Here is a 21,074-nt window from a genome sequence, read left to right as displayed (position 1 = left end):
ACTGCATCGAGATCCGCAGAAAATGACGACGAACGGAAAACACGTTAAATTTTTAATAGGTTCCAGATTTTTGGCATATTCCCACATATTCCCCACCATCCATAAAGTTCTTTTTTGCCTGGATTTTTTTTAGGGTGTTCGAGTTTTATATGAAAAACTTCATTGAATACTAAAAATGTGAGATAATAGGAAAATTTGTAAAATTTATATAATGGCAGTGAAAGAAATGGTGAAATTAGAAAAATGTAAAAATTAAGCTATCAATGAAAGGCGTTAGAAACGAGAAATACAGTTAGGTGACTAGATAGAGAGATTCATCTATTTGAGGCATGGAGTCTTGGGGGTACGGTACAGGTACAATTTATAAAACATAAATATAAAAGTTTCACGGTTGGGGTTGTTATAGGATCCCGAAAAATTTGAAAAGATACGAAATTGAGAATTTTAAAAAAATTAACATGGTGGCTTTGGTGGGCATGGGGTCAACCCGCGGCATTGTTGAGACTCCTCTGCCAGTCCGATGCAATGGCATCCGGATTCTCCGACGCATTGACGGCTTCTGAAATTAAAATTTTATAGATAAACTGGTGAATCTTAAACAAACCTTGTCTGAACTCCGACCTCGCAGGCAAGTTGAGTAGAGCATGGGCTCCATTCACACCTGGAAAATTGGAAATTTGAATTTCCAAAAAAACCAAGAAAAAATCTATCAAGTAGCCTACCAGGTATTCCAAGCGCATTGTGGGGCGCAGCTTTGGGAGTTGCACTCTCTCTCCTCTCGATCTGGTCCGTCGCAGTGGCAAGCAGCGTCTGGGCTTCCGGCTCCGTTCAAGCAAGTACGGGTACGAATAGACTGAAATTAAACTTATTGCCAGCTCTTTCATTGGTCCCAACCTGTCCTCCTCCGCACTCCTTATCGCACATTGACCAATGACACCATTCCGACCAGTTGCAGCAGTTTTGCCCCTCGCACAATGTGGTCTCAATACTTGGTCCTTGGCAAGTGGTAGCCTCTTGTCCGTTTGGTCCCAAGCATCCACGAGTTCTAGTTCTTTGTCCTGGTCCGCACTTGGAAGAGCAACCAGACCACTCACACCACTCGGTCCATTCGGCACATGGAGGTCCGTAGCAGAATTGGCTCTCCTCGTTTGGTCCTTGACAATCAGTTCCGTATTGGCAGACACGTTGTCTTCTCTTGGATCCAGATCCGCAGGAAGCTGAGCATGTAGACCACTCCTGCCATGGAGACCACAGAGAACATGGTCCTCCGTCGCATGGGCGTTGCTCAGTCTTTGGTCCTGGGCAGAGATGGTCACCGAAAACTCCTCCGAGGCAGGTACGTTGACGAACAGCGACACCTTGTCCGCAAGTGGCAGAGCACTGTCCCCAATCCTCCCATTGCGACCATTCTGGGCATGGTCCAGCGCTGCATTGCTCAGATTCGTAGTCCTTTCCTTCACATCTGTTGGTTCCGAGATGGCAGAAACGAGTTCTCTCTCGTTGTCCAGATCCGCAGCTAGCAGAGCAGGTCGACCACTCACACCATTCTGACCAAGTCTGGCATGGTCCCATGTTGCATGGCTCGGTTTCGAAGTCTGGTCCTTGGCAATTGTTAGTAGAGCATTCACGTCGTCTGGACTTGGCTCCATCTCCACAAGTGCAAGAGCATGCTGACCAGTCGGACCAATCGTGCCAAACTCCAGAAGTCACTGGTGGGTTCACACATCCTTGTCCGTCACATGCTGGTGGTGGTGGTGGTGCTGGACGGTATCTGGTCGGGTAGGGTTGTGGAAGTGGTGGCTGAGTGGCGGTATTGATGACTGGAGCGAGAACTGGTGGTGGTGGAGTTGGAGACTGTTGGACTGGAGCACAATATCCTCCTGGGCATGGATCGGCCTTTGGACGAGCTGGATGTCTTTGGTTGTAGTTCTCACGATATTGCGACATTCTTTGTTGGTAGAGTTGGGCGTGTTGGTCGAGTGGAGAACGCTCGAGTTGAGGTTGTTGCTGAGGTGGGAGTTGAGGTTGTTGGGGTTGTTGTGGTGGGGCTGGTCCGGTTTGGAGTTGAATTTGAGATTGTCCAGATTGCGGTGGTTGTGGCTGTGGCTGTGGTTGTGGTTGAGGACGCTGTTGTTGTTGTTGCTGCTGTTGCTGTTGCTGTCTCTGGAGCTGAAGTTGAAGTTCGTGGGATCCAGAGAACGACTGTGGTTGCTGTGGCGGGCGCTGTGGTGGCTGCTGTTGCTGCTGTTGTTGTTGCTGTTGTTGCTGAAGACGAGCTTGATGCTCACGATGCTGTTGCTCACGTTGTTGTTGCTCTCTCAGCTGCTGCTCTCTTTGTTGTTGCTGTTGCTGCTGACCACTTGGGTATTGTGGAGTACGTGGTGGGAACTGTGGCGCTGGTGGAGCTGGCATTCTTTGTGGGGCCGAGCGGGCTGGGCAACCACGACGCTGGATTTTTCTACCGTACTCGCAGGCCTGGGAACGCACTTCGTGCCCTGGAAACAGAATTTTGAAGTTGTTACAGTACCGGTCCATAAGATATAAGAAATCGTTATTAGTTGATTTTGGCTATTTTCTGAATTCTGGAGAATGATTAGCAAGGTTCCGGCCACTTTTAAAATGTTTGAGGATGTAAAACAGATATAGATTGGACATGTTGCATTCAGAACTTTAAAAAAATTTTTATGAATGCTAAATTTTTAATCTAGGCATGTTCTCTTTACAGGCGAGCTCCAGACTCTTGAAAATGTCAAAAATCAACTGAAAAACAAGTTCCTGTATATCATGTTGACAGGTACTGTATATCCCTGAATGAAATTACCGTTGATAGTGCAGTGAGACCAATCAGTCCAGTCTCCGACTCCTTGAACAGCCTCGTCTCCTTGTTCTAAAAATATTAGATCCAATTTTCATAAATTAGCTCCAGCTCTTACGCCTCTTCTTTCTGTCAACCTTATCGGTGGACGAAGCCAATCCGTCCTCCTCCAATGGTGGATGAGCATCAAACTGGTGACAGTCAACGACCAATTCCAACATTCGAACAATATCCTTCTTGTTCTCTGGCTTTTGCTCGACAAGGTCAATCTTGTCTTGAACCGAGTTCTCCGAGAACAAATAGCAGAAGTGTTTCTTCGTCTCATTATGCAAGTAGTAGTAGACCACTGAAACTTCTTTGTGCTTATCTGCTGTTTTCTTTATCTGCTCTTTTTTTGTCACTGCTTTGAGGTGCCAGCCTGTGTGACCCCAAACGCAGAGATCGAATTTCGAAGAAAACGCAAGAGAGGTTATCATATCTCAAGTTGCCGAAGAAGTTGAAGAAAAGCGCAAAAACGTGAAACACGCGAGGGAGAGGGGCAGTGTAAATTTGCAAAAGCAATCAGTCAAAGAAGCAGAAAAAGAGATATTTGCGGATGAGTGTCATTTGTTATAGATATTGCTTGACACATCAATCTTCCCCGTTTCTCAGCTCCCCTCATCCGGTGGTGCAAAAGCGAATTTTTACCTGCCGAGCACTCTGGGAAGATGTCCACGCATTTCTTCTGACACTCGTAGGCGGTCGCCTGCATCATCATCAGTGGGGAGGATCCTTCTGAAAATTGTGAGATAATGGAAGTCATGGGGTTACTGTAGGTAGTTATCCTAGTGATAAGGTTACTGTGAAAGTCATTTAATTTTTAGGTTACTGTAGAAGTCATCCGAATCTTCAGGTTACTGTAGAAGTCATCCGAATCTTTAAGTTACTGTAGAATGTCATTTAGTTTCAAGGTTACTGTACAATGCCATATTGAATAAATGAGTAATTTAAAAGACATGAACGAGTAATAAGAAAATCATATGATAAAAGCCCACCCATATTGAAGCTCAATTATCTCGGTTCCTGATCAAGATATCAAAAAATTATCAACCAATGAAATATTTCTGATGTGTCATGATGACTATGTTATCAGTTGACAAAATTGTTGTCTTTCACAGTAATCAAAATAATTGATTTCAAAGTTGACGGGTTCGAAGAGCTTTTTAAAGGAGAAATATGGTATGTGATACAGTGGGAACACTTCAAGCTCAATTATCTCGATTCATGTGAGAGGTGCCAAAATACTGTCAACTGACAAAAAATAGGTGATATTAAGATAAATAATTTATCAGCTGACAAGTTTTCAATATCTTTTACAGGAATCGAGATAATAAAGCTCAAAATTGACAGCCTGGGTGAGCTCCTATTAGAGAAAATACAGTATGTGATATAGAAGCAAAGAATAGATGACAAAAAAGTACCGAAAACTCGAAATAAAATTTCTACTGGAAATAAGAAGTTTTGGGAATTAAATAAAATTAAATCCCAAAGTCGAATTTCAACTCACCGAGAGCAGTGTTATTGTGCATTCTTGCGCACAAGTCATCAATTTTCGTGACATTCTTTCCTCTAGACACCGAGATTCTGCCTGAAAATTTAAAAAAAAATTGAATTAACAACGATTTCCCCACAACCCCTCAACACTCAATCACATTATTTTCAGAATCGAGATTCTTCTAGTGTTACCTATTACACACCCACCTCCCCCCCTATTATCGGCCTAAACCAGTTTTCCTGATATGATACTCACCTGCGTCGGCAAGGCAGAACAAGGCTGCCAAGGCAAGTAAGCCTACAGTAGCCTGCATGTTGCGGCTGGCAATGGACGTGGCTATGGGACCGCGGACACAAGAGTGCACAACGACACGACTGACGGTTGATAGTGGGCGGAGTCGAGAAACAAGCCGACGAGGGGGTTTATGAAAACGAAGAACATGAAGAAGGTGAGGAAGAAGAGTGAAAAAAGAAGATGAAGGTAGCTGAAACATCAAGAGAGCGAGATGAGAGATGAGAAGAAGGGGTTGAACACAACTGTAGTATAGTGAAAGCTAAAGAGAGGAACAAAACTTCTTATTTTATTTTATTTTTTGCTGCCTTCGAAACGAGAGAAAACACGGGCTAAAGATCGAAAAGAGTTGGGCTCAGGAGTACGTCAAGAGGAAAGGGGGGGGGGAACTCGGAAGCGGTAATAGATGCTCTAAACGTTTTCGAATGTCATTTCGAAAAGGTTCGAAGGGAGAGAGGGGAACATATATCAAAGAAGTAACATAAAAGAGAAGTGACAACCTGAAAGGGAGGAGTTGAAAAGGGCTTGTGTTGAGCGGACTACTGTAGTTCTGGAAATTGAAGTGATGCGATAAGTGCAGTTTAGAGAATGTCACTTTGAAGCGTCAAGAATTATCAGAGATCTTTTTTAAGGACCATAATCTAAAAATTGAAATTAAAAATCAGAAAGTTAAGGGCCGAGGGATCTCTTGGAACGCCTATTAGTGCATTCCGTAAAACCTGTAATAGACGGGCTTATCAATTTTGACTCAATTTATTGTCGTTTCTGAAAATTATACCAAAACGGGTCAAGAAATGATTACCGTAATATCGAGAGATTCATCATTTTTTACTGCCTTTTACAGTAACCCAAATAAATTGATAAAAATGAAAAAAAAACAATATTTCTACTTCAGGCTTTACCGTGGATCACTGTACATTTAACCCTTCAATCTACCGTGAAACCTGTAATAGAAGGACCTCCTAACTTTCAACTTTGATCTAATTTATCTCGATTCCTATGGAAGATATCAGAAATGTATCAACTAATAAATTATTTATCACAAAATCACCAATATTTTATCAGTTGACAACATTTTGATATCATTCACAGGAATCGTGGTAATTGTGCTCACAGATATGTTTCGAACTCTGTACTTCCCATTTTTTCAGTTTAGAACAAAGTTTCTACTTTTTTTTGTTGGTTTTCTATGACCGTAATCCAAGTTTTTTTATCCCCTTTTTTTTTTGAAAACCAAAAACGTCTGATCTGTTCCATATTCTGAAAATCCAATCCTCCTTTTTTAACTTTCCCAAAATCGCAACAAAATTATCTCTTCCTTCCCTGCGTGACGCAGAAACACTCATCAATTGCACTGCCAAGTGATATTTCATCCTCAGGTACTTTCTTTGCCCCACAACACAACACATATCTTCATTTAACACACACACTCATTTTTCATTGGTCGTTATTTATTGCACAGTTGTTCAATTCCCGCCTGGAGGTCCATCTCGGTCAGTTGTGTTTCCGGTGAAACTATACTATAATGTTCTTGATCTTCTGTTAAATTTGAAAGCCGGGTTTTGAAACAAAAACACAAAATGCAACATTTCATGATTTTTCTCTCTTCTCGTCAGAAAAGTTGAAAGATAAGTGACAAGTGATGATGAACATATCATATCTCAAGTGTTTTAATAAAAGTTTGGTGGCTCCGAGAGCAGATGACAAAGCATGAGACGACGCCTTTTTCCACGAATTTCTTGGAAAAGGGTTTCGACGAAGAAGAAAAAAAGTGAAAAGAGAAAAGAAAATTGAAGTTCATATGAAACATGAGACTTTTAGGAGGGAGCAAAACAGAAAGTTTGGGAAAATAGAGTCACGAAAAGAGATGATTGATAACTTGAGAATGAGTCATTTAGGATTTTTTTGAAGAAAAAATATGAAATGGTGAAACTTGAAATGATACTTCTAAATTTGTCAAGGGAAAAAAGATGCCACTGTGAATACTACTATAACATGACAATAATTTTAACTTCAGCGTTTATTTTTATTTGCTTTATCTGTTTTCTTTCGATGTTTCTGTTATTTGCCAAAAAGAATTGTATTGGAAACGCACGAAAATCTAAAAATGGATCCTGAAGATAAAAATATTTTTGGTTACTGTAGTTGTCGTTGTGGGACCTTTGATTACAGTCACCGGCCAACACGGATTTTTTAATCAGCATAATATCTCTCTTTTTTCATACTTCGATCAATTTCTGCCGCAATTTTCATCTCCAGACAGAAAATGCCACTTTTCTTTTCATTTTTCCTTGCCGATTGCATATCACTAATTTTTATTACACAATTTTTACGAATAATACGCAATTGAGAGCAAGAAATCCGATGCCCCATGTGACTTCCGTCAACAAAAATCAGTGTCAGCCTGAAGATTCAGAGAAAACATTCATTGAAAATACATATATACAAAAAATGGGAATTTAGAAAAAAAAACCTAAATGGCTAGACACCTGCAGTCGTACAACGTGTTGTAGGTATAACGGAAGTTCATACATCGACCAGGGCAATAACCTTCGGGATCCATGCATTTTCTAAAGTCAAGAAGTTTTTTGGAAGCGATTTTCGAGTAATTCCATACCTCGTGAAAGTATTAAAACCGCAGATGTGAGGTGCTAAAGTTCCACCTTGAACATTCGGCACCGGATTGTAGTCAGGCACAATACCAGATCTAATGTTGCCCTGAAAACTAAACTTCTAAGAGAAAGTTGAAATTCGACTCACTTGGTTAGCTCCATACCAATGATTTGGTGCGTAGGGCCATTGTGATAAAGTGGAACTGATCAACAAGAAAGAGATGTAAATTTTAATGAAAGCCATGGGGAATGAAAAAAAGGGAAGCGATGAAGATGTTGACGGGTAAATGGCAAGAGGGGGAGGTGGTGAACACGAAGATTGATGGCGTCATATGCGAAGGTGACATGAATTTTTTTTTGTAATCTGTGAGGGTTCAAATTCTTTTTTCAGATGAAGCGGAGAAAGAATCCGGTATTCTTGAACTTTGATACAACAAGGAGATCAATAGTGAAAAATGAGATCAAGTTATGAATATTTACCGTTAATTGTGATTGTATTGTTTACTGAAATACGTATAAATAATCTTATCAATAAGTCTTGATATTAATAGGAGAAACCTTTTGTCAGTATATCACTTTTCAGTAATTTGTACAGAAAAATAACAAGTGGACAGTGAGGAATTCATCAAGGATGTGTGGAACTCTTCAAAAGTTGAAATTTCGGAATTTTCGGAATTTTTTAAATTATTTGATCTCCGTGGTCTTATAGCCAATAGAAAATCCACAGCACCGGTCCACGAAATATACTAAATAAATTTCAGTTTATTTTCGTTCAATTTTATCATTTTCAGGAGCCTAAAGCTCGGCTGTCAAGTTTCCATACACTTTGAAAACTTTGCATAATGTAAAACATACCTAGATTGAAAACTTCACAAACTTTTTCGAAAATTTCTAGTGTTCTGGCTATTTGCCGATTCCTGAAGGACACCTGTTTTTTACCGTTTTCAGTGCGAAAACATAAAAAAGTGGTGTCTTTCGGAAATCGGTGAGTAGCAGAAGAACTCGGAATTATTCAAAAAATTCTGTAAATGCAAATTTTTCAATCTAGGATAGTTTTATACCTTCCACAAATTTCAAAGTGATCGGAAAAATTACAGTCGAGCTCTAGACTTCTGAAAATTCTCAAAAATGACCAAATATCAACCGAAACATATGTTTAATCTGTTATCAGCACGTTCCAAGTCGTGTCCTTCCTATGTTAGGGTTGAAATGGAAAGTGTCAAAATCGTGTCATGAACATCACGAATTTAAATGTCGTAGATGGTCTCGAGAAAAACCAATCCTTAAAAATAAAATGAAAAGTGACGCAAGCGTTACTGTGATAAAAACGTCTGTGTCTTGATGGGGTGAGTATCAATCTGAAAGATATGCTCAAGTTTGCAGACAGAGAAGGGGAAATGCTGATTATTCCTGTAATTTTGTGAAAAACCTATGTTTTTCTGGTACAAAAAAAGCGGTGCTGTAAAAAAGAAACACCGCTGGATTTTGCCGAAAGTCCCACATTAATCAAATACTGTAACCTGAAAACCTTTAAATCTTCATAGTTTCCAGATTTCTTGTTTGCTGTGCACTGCTTTTTGGTCAGTTTTCTGATATTTTTTTCAGTCAACTCAGAAAATGAAAATTTTGTTACCAGCTCCGTTTTTTGTACCAAAATGATATTACAGGTTTCACCCGCGTAGATCAGCCGGTAACCATTTTCTGGAAAACGGATCAGAGAGAGCCCATTTAGTGGACAGGTCCTCCACATAAACTAGGATGTCCTTCGATGGTCTTTTTTTAGAATATGCGAGTTTCCAACATGTCTAGACAGGTCTTGGATAGAAATGGTACATTTTGGAGGTCAAACCTCATCAAAAGCCTTTTGGGAACATAGATCGGATGGAACCCATATGATGAACAAAGCGTTCACAAATTTTTGATCTGTCTAGATAGGCCATGGGCAAGAATGGTACATAGTGGTGATGATCAAACATTACCAATAGTCTTTTGGATTGGATGGAGCCCATCTGGCGGACAGGACCTCCACATATATAAGCTCCAATTCCCTCCAATTGCCTCCTTTTTCGAACAGGCCTTGATTCTTCAAAAACTGAATTCCAAGAGGTTTGAAGAAGTTTCCCAGTTTTTTTCTTCAAAAGTTTCTTCCTAAGCACATATTTGACCTTTCACATCATCAACCAAAATGGGAACTGCTTTTTTCTAGTGCAAACTAAAACAACCTTTTTTCTCTTTTAGAATCATTTTTTATCCGGTTGGGTACAGTAAAACACCATTAAACTAGGACGAGCATTTTTAAAATGTACTTTTTCGCCCAGTTAACGACAATGCACTCTTATTTAATCATTAGATTTTTTAGATTCTTTTGTCTCAAACTTTCAGAAGTTTTACACAGTATGACTCATTAAATATCTTTTTATAAGTTTTCTAGATTTAGTCGTTCACTATTTACTGTTGAATCATTCAAAAAATCAAACTTAAAACCGCACATTTCAAAATAAAATAGAAGTGTACTCAGTTAAAAAGGTAAAACTACGCAAACAGAACATATAGTGAATAATTATAGATCGGTGTGTGGAGCAATCAAAATCGTTTAATGGCTTTTCTCCTTCTCTACATTTTGAAAACGGCCAAATACAGAAACATCAAATTGGTTTTTCTTCTCCCCCTTTTTTGTCACTTTTCTTCTTTAATTTTGATAGTTTTTCATCTTGATTTTTAGAGTAATATTTCTTATACCTTGATGAATATACTGAAAAGGGTACCGCCTTGGGTAATGGAGGGAAAAAGGGAGAGAGGGAGAGAGTGTCTTGTACATATTTTAATTGTCGTTTTCCCTTATCAATGTTTTAGACGATGCACAACTTTCTAGATCCCTTTATTCGTTTTGTCTGGGCCTCACCTTCATTTTCAGCCTCCTCAGATTATTTTGCATACATTTTTGAAAAATCGAATTTATGCAAAAAAAATCGAGAACTGTTTCCCATGAAGCCGAAACTTCCATCTCGTTTTTCCCATTCATCGTTTTCTTCTTTTTCGCACTTTTCGAAGCAACACTTTCATCCTCTCTATCTTTTTTATTTCCAGAAAAATATTTCATCCGGTTTTGGCGCTTCTTACCGTAATCCCACCTTCTAGTATTTTCAATGAGGGCTCACTGGATTCAGCTGGTGGTTACCTGCCTGCTGATCACCTATGGATGTTGTCAGGATGTTGCCATGGATTCTAATTCCAGTTTAATCGAGCAGACTGATCGATCGGACCTGCTTGGACAGATGATGGAGAAAGTTAACGATTTAAAAATGACTGAGTGAGTTTTAAAGCTAATTGATGAAATTCGGTAACTGAAATTTTTCAGAGATGAGCTCAAAACGTTCCTCCATCTCCTTAAATCGAATGTCTCTGATGATTATTCCGATGAGCACGTTTTGGAAGAGCATGGTCACGCCGCTGGAAACGATTCATCCCACGGAGGATTTCACGTCTTCTCGTTCCATTGGGAATACGTGAAAAACGACATGGTTCTCGTGCTATTTTTCATTGTTATCGGTTTATTCAAACTTGGTATGTTTAGAAGGGGAAAAAGCGTTTTTACGTGGGTATTGTGCACTCAGCTGGCGCCTTTGCAGTTCCTCGCCTTTTCATCTCGCCGCGCTGCATGAGTCGAAAGAAAATGGAAAGCACAAGATTTTTGAACTGTTTTTTGAGGTATCAAACATTCAGATGATAAGGTGATAGGGTAGGGCGTTAGAGGAATTTCTTAAATTAGGAATGTCACCGTAAAATTTAAGATGGAAGGGGTTTCGTACTGTCAACGTTGACCTAATTCATCTCAGTTTCTGGGAAAGATATAGAAAAGAAGTTCATTGAAAAATGTTTTTCATGATATCCAAAAAAACATACTTGCAACGGGCCGGGCCTTCAAAAAATTGGTCAAAGCCCGGCCCGGCCCGGCCAGTTGGCGCCAGCTTCGATTTTTGGGCAAAAAAGTGTTTTTTTTTATGGGGAAGTAGTGGTATTTATCATTTAATTTCGGGCTAAATTGTGAATATTGAATTTGTAAATGTTTAAACAAATTTTTGAAAAAAAAAATGTTTTTTCCTAATTTTTTCCAAAGTTGATATCGAAGAAAAAATTGCATTTTTGAAGCAAAATAACAGTTTTCTCTCGAAAACTAGTTTTTTTTGTTAAAAAATGATCAAAAAAAAATTTTTTTTGAGAAATTTCGACCAAAAAATTCTTGTCCGGGCCTACCGGGCTTTCGGTGCCGGTCCGGGCTTTCAACGATTTTTGCAAGTATGCAAAAAAATTTTGTTTATAATTTCTTGAAATTTGAGAGGACTCGGGATACTTTGAGTCAAAGATGACAACCAGCAGTGTGCGGAATGGAATTCGGAATTTCATATCTTCCGTAATTCTGGGGAATGTTTGAATCAAAATTCCGTGCTCAATAATCCGAGAGAAAGTTTTAGAAATGAAGCTTGTGCCGGAATATCCCGTGCAAAATATTACAGTCGTTTTGGTCAAATTTCGATTTTATAATCTTTCAAAAATCAGTTACAAATAACGATGAATACGAAAATTCGGCATACTTCAAAAATTTCGATTTTACAAAATATTTCATTTGGAATATTTCGTAATTTGTAATTCCGTTTTCAGAAAATATTTGGCAACGGTATAAATCATATTTGCAACGGGGAGAGCCGAGCCAAAAGTTTCGAATTTTTCAAAATTTAGTTATAATTTCAAAAATCCTAAATCTAGAATTTTTGAGATTTTACCCATGTTTCTAGTTTTTTTTTTCGAAAAATTGCTGAAATTTCTTTTTTTCAAACTTTAAAAATTCAAAACCACTGAACTGCAATTTTCCAATTATGCAATATATCGAAACAAAAAGTTAAATTGTTTAAGGTTATCACCACACCCGATTCACCAAGAAAATCCTCCCGGAATCCTGCTGCTTGATTATCATTGGCGTCATTTTCGGATTCTTCTTTATGTGAGCCGTTCACAATTCCAAAATGAAAAACCCCTCTCTCGTTTCCAGCGGAGATGACACTCATCAATCCATCAAATTCCTGGAATTCAGTACAAAAGTCTTCTTCTTCTACCTCCTCCCACCAATCATTTTAGAATCTGCGTACTCATTGAAGGATCGAGCATTTATCGATAATATCGGAACTATTCTGCTTTACGCTGTTTTGGTAACTCCTCGATTTTTAAGTTCAATCGGAAATTTTATTTTCAGGGAACTGTTCTGAATATTGTTCTCCTTGCTGCAGCCCTCTTGATCCTTATTTGGGTTGGAGTCATGGGAGAGATCAATCTGAGTGCCATGGACATCTTCACCTTTTCCTCTTTAGTCGCCGCTGTTGATCCTGTAGCCGTTCTTGCAGTTTTCCAAGAAGTCAGTGTCAATAAAATGCTTTACTTCATGGTTTTCGGAGAGTCCTTGTTCAACGACGCAGTCACCATCGTCTGCTACAATCTTGCTATTGAGTTCCAAACTCTTCCAGAATTCACTTGGTTTCATGTGAGAAAAAAAAAGTGAGGCTAAAAATAGAAACTTCTATTTTAGGGCCTTCTTGGATTTGTCAAATTCGCTTGTGTTGCCATTGGTGGTTTGATTATCGGTCTGATTTGTGGTGCAATATCCTCATTCATCACGAAATTCACCACTGACGTCAGAGGTAGGTCCCACAGAAAGTTTAGTCGAGTCGAACTTTTTTTTCAGTTGTGGAGCCTGTTATCCTTTTCGGAATGGCGTATCTGGCTTATTTGACCAGCGAAATGTTCCATTTCTCTGGAATCATTGCTCTAATCGCTTGCGGATTGTTCCAAACTCACTATGCATGCTGTAACGTGTCCTACAAATCCTTCACCAGTGTCATGTACATCACAAAAGTTGCCAGTACTCTCTGCGAGTCTCTCATCTTCATCATCCTTGGAGTCATGCTGGTCAATGAGCGAGAATGGTTCTGGGAGGATTGGCATCCGGTGTTCTCCGCGGTTTCTGTCATTCTTTGTGTGGTTGTGAGATTTGGGGTGACATTCTTCTTGACCTACATTGTCAACAAGTTCACAGGAGGAGTCCGTCATATTTCTTTCCAGGAGCAGTTTATCATGGTTAGTTAATTTGATAGTAGAACCTAGCAACGGTCAATATATTATACGAAAAAATATTTTAAATTTCAATTTCGGCCAGTTTGACAATTTTCAAGAGTCAGGAGCTCAGATTCCAAGTTTCCAATCACTTTGAAAATTTTGAAGGGTGTAAAACAGACCTTGACTAAAAGTTTTGCATTCACAGAATTTTTTGGAAATTCGATTTCCCATTATTCTCAAAATTCGATTTCTAGTCAGAATAGCCAAAAATTCTAGTCAGAATAGCCAAAAATCGGTTTGAAAATACGTTTTTAAAAATCTCAATGACCAATGAAATTTTAAATTTTCACAGAGTTACGGAGGTCTTCGAGGAGCCGTGTCGTTCTCTCTCGCTTTTATGATCACTTCTAGCGCGGATGTCAAAAACACTATTTTGGGTGCGACGTACGCTGTGATTCTGTTCACTAACATCCTTCAGGTATTTTGAAACGTTGTATTATTCAAAATTTCTGAGTGTTCAGGGCTCCACTATCAAACTCTTCGTGAAATGGCTCAATATCCGATTAGCCAAAAAAGATGATCATTTCCGATTGTTCAATGAGTTCAACAGTGGAATGGTTCACCATCTGTCCCAAGGAATTGAAGGAGTTTGTGCCAATAAGAACATGAGTATCATTGTGAGCTCTCGGAATTATTATGCATGGAAATTATTGATTTTTCAGAACAAGTGCAGTGACTTCTCCAAAAAATATGTGCGTCCAATACTGGAGAAGAATTATGATGCTAATGCAAAGAAGGAAGGCAAGTTGGTTGAGTTGAATAGAGCGGTGGCCATGAGGTGAGCTACAGTAATCCTGAGTCTCACTGTATGTTTCATAATTTGCAGAGAAGCGCTGAACAATAGTCCATCTCAAAGTTCATTCAAAAGACAACAAACTCTTGATGAGATGGCAGAAAGTGGTGCACTTCCACATGACTTAATGGACGAGGATCATCATCATGCCGGAAAAGTTCACACGGACCGAGAGGAAATTGACGAACGTGCTAATGAACTTCTCAAAGACGTCTCCACAATTCGTTCTCTCATGAACAATCCATATGAAGAGGTAATTTGAGAAAAAGTGATAAGAAATCAAACTATTTTTATCTTCTCAGTGCTACCTGGACCGCAATTTGACGCACGAGGAGGAAAAAGAGAAGGCTAGAGCGAAAATGAAATCATTGAAAAGTCGGGCGTTTAACATTTCGTCTGTGTAAGTTGAATGAATCAAAAGGTCAAGTCAAGGATCTTTTGAATTTCAGAAGGAAAACAATTGGATTCTTCGGAAAGAAGAAGTCGGTTCGTCGGAATGCTACTCAACAAGGTCTTATCCATTCTGCAATTGCTACACTTGGAGTGCAATCAGTCGACCGACCGTCAACATCGAGTAGGTTAAAACCCGGAATAAAATACGCAGGAGCAAATAAATGTCAATGTCAAGTAGCTGTGGTCTATCCGTATTCGCAATTCTGCTCGCTTATCATTGGACGTTTGAACAAACTGTTGTTTTAAGATAAGAGAAGAAGAATGCGTAACTTTTGGTGGTGATGTGTGTTGTGGTGGGAAAAAATAGGGAGGGAGATTTGCATATATACGTAAAAAAGTGTTGAAGGCTCTCATAATATTTTTGGCAAAAAACTCTTCAATGTAGAAATAAATGATTATCAGATAAGAAAAGATGAAAAAAGTACAAAAATATAAACATAGGGTACTTGAGTAAGGCTTATCGATTTTACGGATATTCCTGGGTTTCAGATTTTTTAAATTAAAAACATATTCCTAGCTATTCGAATCTTCGGTATCGTGAATTTTTGTGATGAGGATCGAAAAAAAATTACTAGAGTAAGGGAAGATTATTTTGAGCATTTGAAATTTTCGTGAATTTTGAAATTAACTAATTGATTTTTGGATTTTTCAGAGTTTCTGAATTTCTCGATACAGAACTTTTTAGATCCTCAAAACATTGATTCCTGTTTTCCCAAATTCCTTAGTTTCTGAATTTCTGGGTTCTTGTATTCCTGGATTTTTTCGTTTTCTAGGAATCCTTATTTATATTTTCGTGGGTTTTAAGATTCCCGGATTTCTGAATATCTGGATTCTTGGATACCTAGGTAACTGTATACCTGGATTTATGAAGTTCGGGATAACTGGTTTCCTGGACTCCTGGATTTCAGGAATCCGGGGGTTCAGAATTCCTTATTTCAGGAATTTCAAAATAATCAAATTGTTGCATTTTGATGTTACAGCTGATATTACACCTATCTTTTTCATTTTAGCAAGTTCTAGATTTCATCCACATGAGCTCCTTGGATCCAATAGAACCAATAATTTTCACTTTTGACATATTTATTTTTAACATATTTATTTCAGCTCGAGTCAGTGTTGAAGACGAAGAGCAAGGGCTCACAATGCGCGAAATGGAGGAAGAACACCCGCTGATGACAATAAAGGAAACCGAGGAGACATCATTCTGATCACCGCTCATTTTTGAAAAAAACCTATAATTTATTCATGAATCACCAACTTTTCTTTGCTTTATTTTTGCCCCCCCCCCCCTCCTTCAAACAAAAACTATGATCGAGCCTTCAAACCTTCCCAAGTTCTTCTAATTTTTTCACGTTCCCTTTCTTATGGTTTCCGTGGGTTGTTCAACTTTTCAAATATCTTAAATGTCACAACATTGAAATAAAAAAAATGTTTCAAACCCGATCGCACACACGAATTCCGACGATAAACGAATAAACCCAATAACTCAACTCTCCTCGTCTTCCGGCATCCTTCGCTTCCTCTTACTCAGTCATCATTATTCTATCGTATCGTGAAGAACATGCTGACATGCCAATTAGATATAGTTGGTGCATGGAATGCCATAGTTGGTGCATGGAATGCCAATGAGTTTTTGAAATTTGGGGGGACACGCCTTCCCCCTGCGCGACTTCCTATCATTCCGGCTACTTCGTTTTCTGTGGTTCCGAGGCATTTTGCCATTTTTTCTCTATATTATAACACAGAAATTGAGTCATGAGCTTTGATGGAAATTACTTAGGGACATTTGGCGCCAGTAATTTTGTATCTAGAACAATAGAGGCGAATTAATAGGTTTCAGGTTATAAAACCATTTCTAGTGTTTTCGAATATGCATTTTCTAATAGAACAAATTCTGAAAATCAAGACAATATTATTTGAATTTCAGAATGTTTGTTATAAGAAAAACATATTAAAAAACCCTAAATCTGCTTTTGTAGTCTGAAACTCATCCATTTTCTTGTAGCAAAGTGTCAATTACCCTTTTCCGTCATACCACTTGACCTAATTTCTACATTTCTCTTGTATTGATATTTTTTTCCATTTCAGATCCCAGACAGAACATCACTTTTTGTTTTTCGTCTTTTTAATAATCTAAATAACCTTGACTGCCCTTCCAAAAACTTTCAACTACGATTTTTCATCCGGGTTTTAGAGCTTTTATCCTTAATACTATAACCCTCTCTCTAAATCGGTTCCGCCCCAGAAAAGTGGAAAAAAAGTAGAAAAAAAGTTGAAAGGTATATATTTCCAGAGTCCAGCTACATTTTTCACAATTCCCATCATGCTTTTACGTGGCGTTTGCTTGGTTCTTCTTATTCTCTCAGCCATTGTGCTCTGCCAAGAGCCCCATGAGCTCCAGATGGAGAAGCGGAGAATAGGTGAGTCTAGATTTCCAATTGAAGCCAAATTTAGTATCACAATAATTTTTATTACGGAAGTTTTTTCAGGTCTCCGTCTCCCCAACTTCCTTCGTTACAAGGATCCCGAGAACCTGAATGTGCACAAGCGTCGGATCGGATTGAGACTTCCCAATATGCTGAAATTCAAGGATACCAGCAACATGTATCATTTGGAGAAGCGGCGAATGGGCATGCGACTTCCCAACATCATCTTCCTCCGTAACGAGAAGAAAAACGTACTGGAGTACTAACTTTTTTTGATGATAATGCTTTAAATCTCCTTTCTTTTCATTCTTTCCGATTTTCATTTTTAATAAAGCTGTCATCAAATGTTAGTCATCAAAAATTGTGGGCTTCCTCCAAACCATATATTTCATTTAGAAAAGAAAATAGAAAAATACGGTTTTCGGGAAATAAAGGGAATATGGTCATAAAACAGGGACGGAGGGAGATGCATTTTTCCTCCTTTTTTCCAACACAGCAGCACCGTCAGCGGCACGAGGTGCCTGCTTTGTCTCTCTGTGCACTCTCTCCACACCTGTAATCAAAAATCGATGTGATATATATGCAAATCGTGTATTGTCTTCCCATCGCTTCTCTTCCCCCCGTTCCACTCGCTCCTCTTCTCCTCATTTCTTCACTTTTCTGAACTAGAAAACGTCGGCACTCTTCTTTCTTCCACCTCTGGAAACCATGGCTCCTCGCAAGAATCGTGGAGTCAGTCAGCTCTCGAAAATGATCATAGAGAGAAATAACTCTCTTGTCTGTAGCTTCACCAGCTTGCCAAGTGGAATGTTCGGTTTCCAAAAGGTGAGCCACTCTAGATTTTTCTACTGGAAGCTCTAAAATTTTTCCAGTTCCTTCTGAATCTGAGTCTGTTGGTCGATATCGTCTTCATCGCTGGTTGCCTTCTCAACTATGTCAGTTTCCATGTTGGATATAATTTTTACGGTAAATTCTTTAATTAGCCAGAGAGTCATATGTGATGCTTAGAAGATTCAGCTGTTTCGGTGTCGTTCGTCCACGTCGGAGCTGTCTTTGTCTGCATTGTGATCCTTATTTCGACAGTGTATGCTTCCTATGGGCTGGTTGTGATGAATCTTCGCAAGCTTTGCTGCGTGCTCTTTATCTGGGTGAGTTGGGCTTGATTAAGAATCCTATTTACTCTCCAAAAAGAAAGCGAATTTCGCAATTTTTGTTTTTTCTGGAAACTTCTGAGAACAAATTCCCAAAAATTTTTACAAGTATTCACCAGGGAACGGAATTTCAAATTCCGAAAATTCAAAGCGTTTTTTGAAAAAAATTTGGAGTAATTCCAAAACTTTTTTCAGAATTGCAGTTTTTTGAACCAGGGAATATCAAATGCGCACGCGAAAAGTTTCCTTGCTAGTCTTGAGCAAAAATATGTTTTGATTTTTTGAAAACTGTTTGTCTTTTTTTTTCCGAAATTCCGAAATAAACCAAAACTTCGATATTTTAGAAATCGAAGAAACCAAGAGATTCCGAAAATTAAAAAAATCAAAATTTTTAGTGTTTCCGAAAAATTCCGAAAGTTATTTTGAACATCGGAACATCTTGAACTTTGAGCTCAATTATCTCGGTTCCGGCTCTATCTGAGTTTAATGGTCCCATGGGATTTTAGTGTTCCTATAGGAATTTAGTGGCCCCATAAGAGTTCAGTGGTCCCATGGGATTTTAGTGGTCCCATGGGATTTTAATGGTCCCATACGAGTTTAGTGGTCCCACGGCTAGGCAAATGCTAGTAACACTATACAGAAACATGAAAACGACAATACAGTGCTCCAAAAAATGTACTTCCACTCTGATAACGTGAGATTTGAGAACTTTCGTTGGAGCTTTGATGAATCTATTTGAAGCTTTGAACTTGAAGAGTTTTTAAGATTTTGACCCCTATACATAGAGACCCATATGTATACATGGGTACTGAAGACATGCGCTGCTTCAAACCATATCTGAGACATCGGCATGTTATGGGACCTGTAGACTCCCATGGGACCACTAAATTCCAATGGGGCCACTAAACTCAGATCGAGCCCCTTAAATATAAGTTTTTTTTAATTGCGGTAATTATCGTTCTGAGACCTTCCCACCTTTTTTCAACTTTCTTATGTCAGTCTTGCTCTATGAAATTTTTCTTACCAAAATTTTCAGTTCGGACACCTTGCTTGCGCTGTTTTCTTCCTCATCGCCGTCTTCATCGCATGGATCCGTGACTTCAACTTTGACCCATTCTCCATCCAACAATCCACTTGCCGCTTCACCCGTATTCCTGATGCCTGTGACGTCTCGCTCAAGCAATACCTGGTATACCCTTTTTGTTATACAACACTGGGCCCTTTTGTTTGTTTTAAAACTGTTTCCAGGCCGCCGTCTCTGCATTTGTCATCGGACTCGCTGCTTTTAAATTCGCACAAATTCTGTGTCTCCGCGCTTTGTGCATCTTTAGTCAGGAAGTGTTCCAATATGTCGACTGCGAGGCCTTCTATAATCGCTGGTGTGTAATCCGGCCTTATATAACGATTTTAACATTTCTTCAGCCTCACTGAGCCGGATGTTCGCCGTCGCAAAGCTGCAAAACGTGCTCAAAAAGATGCCGATCCCTCCAGCACCAACGCCGACGATAGTGAGAGTGACGATGAAGATGTAAGGATCCTATTTTTGACATTTTACATTTCCTTCTCTTTTCAGATGGTTGTTTTCGAGCGTGTCACCGGCCGCTACCCGGGAGGCAGTGGAATCAAAGACAACAGCATCGCCTGAATGATTGATTGTCTGTGACGTGTTATGAACTTTGTGAACATTCCCAAATTGTCTTCGTCTAACTTTTATTATACATTGAAAAACAAGCAAGAATGTACAGAAAATCTACAGTAAGACAATTAACAAAAATTAACAAAAATTGCAACTCTTCCGGCAGTTGCTTCTCATCCAAACATTATGATTCGGATTGTTGCAAAGATCTTGTAAAGCCCAAGCACCACAGTAAACATTCTTATCATCACATCCTAAAAATCAAAATCCAGAATTAAAAATATTTAAAACAAATTCTCTCACCAGTCGATTTGCAGTACATCTTATTGAGTATTTCCACATCCTGAGCGCTCATCTTCGCTCGTTGTCCAAGTAATCCAATGTTGGCTTGCTGGTTGACCAGAGGGATCATTGTTGGTTTTGCAATGTTCACGGCGGCAGTGTAAGCATTGTAGTGCATGATACTGTCATAGGCATACTTGACACCATAGGTGGTGTAGAGCTTGGAATCGGCAGCGACAAAGGCGTCGTACTGTTGAGGGTTGATGTTGCTCCAGTCGATCTGACAGAGATATGGGAAGTGAAAATTACCTGACATGTAAAAGTAGATAGGAAAACATTCAATCTGAAGGAGGAATTGCGCCACTTTATGACTTTTATGATCGCGTGTTAAACTTACTGTCTTATGAGTGAATTTACGGTCCCTTGAGAGAATAACGACCCCACATGTAAAATGCGAACGGACCCGTTACGGACTCACTTAAAAGACAAGAAAACTTACAATCAACTTTTTTATTTGCTCTTGTTTCCGGTTGATGTGATCACAATCAACAACTGTTTGAAAAATACATGACTTGAAGTTTAATTTTGTAATTTTGATATTTTCTGCCCACGTGTTAATGATTCAGCTTATGATTGAAGCGTGCAGATCATGTGCAATAATGCACTAATTCAACTCTCCGCATGCTTAATTTTGAATCAACAATGAGTTTTAAAAAATAAAAAAATAAAATAAAAATCTGCGTTCGGGGGGAATCGAACCCCCGTCGAATGCTTGGAAGGCATCCATGCTGACCATTACACCACGAACGCGCCACAAACTTCCTATGTCTTTTCCAAATGACAAGAGTGTGAGGGAGACACACACACACACACTTGCCTTCTTTTTTCTCCTCTGTGCGGATCTCTGCCTTTTTCC

General features: G+C 39.1%; 6 protein-coding genes and 1 non-coding gene across 7 annotated transcripts in view; 3 read left to right on the top strand and 4 right to left on the bottom strand.

The window, feature by feature from the left end:
* Window positions 1-453: 453 nt before the first annotated feature.
* On the bottom strand, window positions 454-4,662 carry CBG17547 (the record flags this gene model as incomplete). Its single annotated transcript, XM_045239224.1, has 9 exons — window positions 454-559; window positions 605-661; window positions 723-853; window positions 895-2,495; window positions 2,822-2,887; window positions 2,936-3,177; window positions 3,445-3,589; window positions 4,362-4,442; window positions 4,605-4,662. The coding sequence occupies 9 exons, from the start codon at window positions 4,660-4,662 to the stop codon at window positions 454-456; spliced, it is 2,487 nt and encodes an 828-aa protein (XP_045096239.1).
* A 2,504-nt stretch (window positions 4,663-7,166) lies between these two features.
* CBG17546 lies at window positions 7,167-7,496 on the bottom strand (the record flags this gene model as incomplete). Its single annotated transcript, XM_045239223.1, has 2 exons — window positions 7,167-7,358; window positions 7,401-7,496. The coding sequence occupies 2 exons, from the start codon at window positions 7,494-7,496 to the stop codon at window positions 7,167-7,169; spliced, it is 288 nt and encodes a 95-aa protein (XP_045096238.1).
* A 2,902-nt stretch (window positions 7,497-10,398) lies between these two features.
* Window positions 10,399-15,871, top strand: Cbr-pbo-4 (the record flags this gene model as incomplete). Its single annotated transcript, XM_045239222.1, has 13 exons — window positions 10,399-10,562; window positions 10,611-10,816; window positions 12,164-12,251; window positions 12,300-12,456; window positions 12,501-12,785; window positions 12,831-12,942; window positions 12,987-13,378; window positions 13,710-13,835; window positions 13,879-14,195; window positions 14,244-14,463; window positions 14,513-14,610; window positions 14,660-14,784; window positions 15,768-15,871. 13 exons carry the CDS (start codon window positions 10,399-10,401, stop codon window positions 15,869-15,871), a joined length of 2,394 nt encoding a protein of 797 aa, XP_045096237.1.
* Window positions 15,872-16,986: 1,115 nt separating this feature from the next.
* Cbr-nlp-19 lies at window positions 16,987-17,355 on the top strand (the record flags this gene model as incomplete). Its single annotated transcript, XM_002644029.1, has 2 exons — window positions 16,987-17,083; window positions 17,153-17,355. The coding sequence occupies 2 exons, from the start codon at window positions 16,987-16,989 to the stop codon at window positions 17,353-17,355; spliced, it is 300 nt and encodes a 99-aa protein (XP_002644075.1).
* A 442-nt stretch (window positions 17,356-17,797) lies between these two features.
* CBG17543 lies at window positions 17,798-19,885 on the top strand (the record flags this gene model as incomplete). The annotated part of the gene is made up of 7 exons (XM_002644028.1): window positions 17,798-17,914; window positions 17,962-18,055; window positions 18,107-18,237; window positions 19,277-19,429; window positions 19,489-19,619; window positions 19,663-19,768; window positions 19,814-19,885. 7 exons carry the CDS (start codon window positions 17,798-17,800, stop codon window positions 19,883-19,885), a joined length of 804 nt encoding a protein of 267 aa, XP_002644074.1.
* A 129-nt stretch (window positions 19,886-20,014) lies between these two features.
* Window positions 20,015-21,074, bottom strand: part of Cbr-nas-10 — a gene marked incomplete at both ends in the record, with an annotated part of 4,606 nt that continues 3,546 nt past the window's right edge. Inside the window, 3 exons of the mRNA XM_045239221.1 lie at window positions 20,015-20,130; window positions 20,180-20,438; window positions 20,658-20,729. Coding sequence (XP_045096236.1) covers window positions 20,015-20,130; window positions 20,180-20,438; window positions 20,658-20,729 — 447 coding nt within the window. The remainder of the gene's footprint in view (window positions 20,131-20,179; window positions 20,439-20,657; window positions 20,730-21,074) is intronic.
* CBG28433 lies at window positions 20,897-20,968 on the bottom strand. Its single transcript has one exon. It is a non-coding gene (tRNA).

This window comes from Caenorhabditis briggsae (genome assembly GCF_000004555.2).
Source record: "Caenorhabditis briggsae complete genome, chrX, whole genome shotgun sequence".
NCBI lineage: Eukaryota > Metazoa > Nematoda > Chromadorea > Rhabditida > Rhabditidae > Caenorhabditis > Caenorhabditis briggsae.
This window is presented reverse-complemented; position numbering and strand designations above follow the sequence as displayed.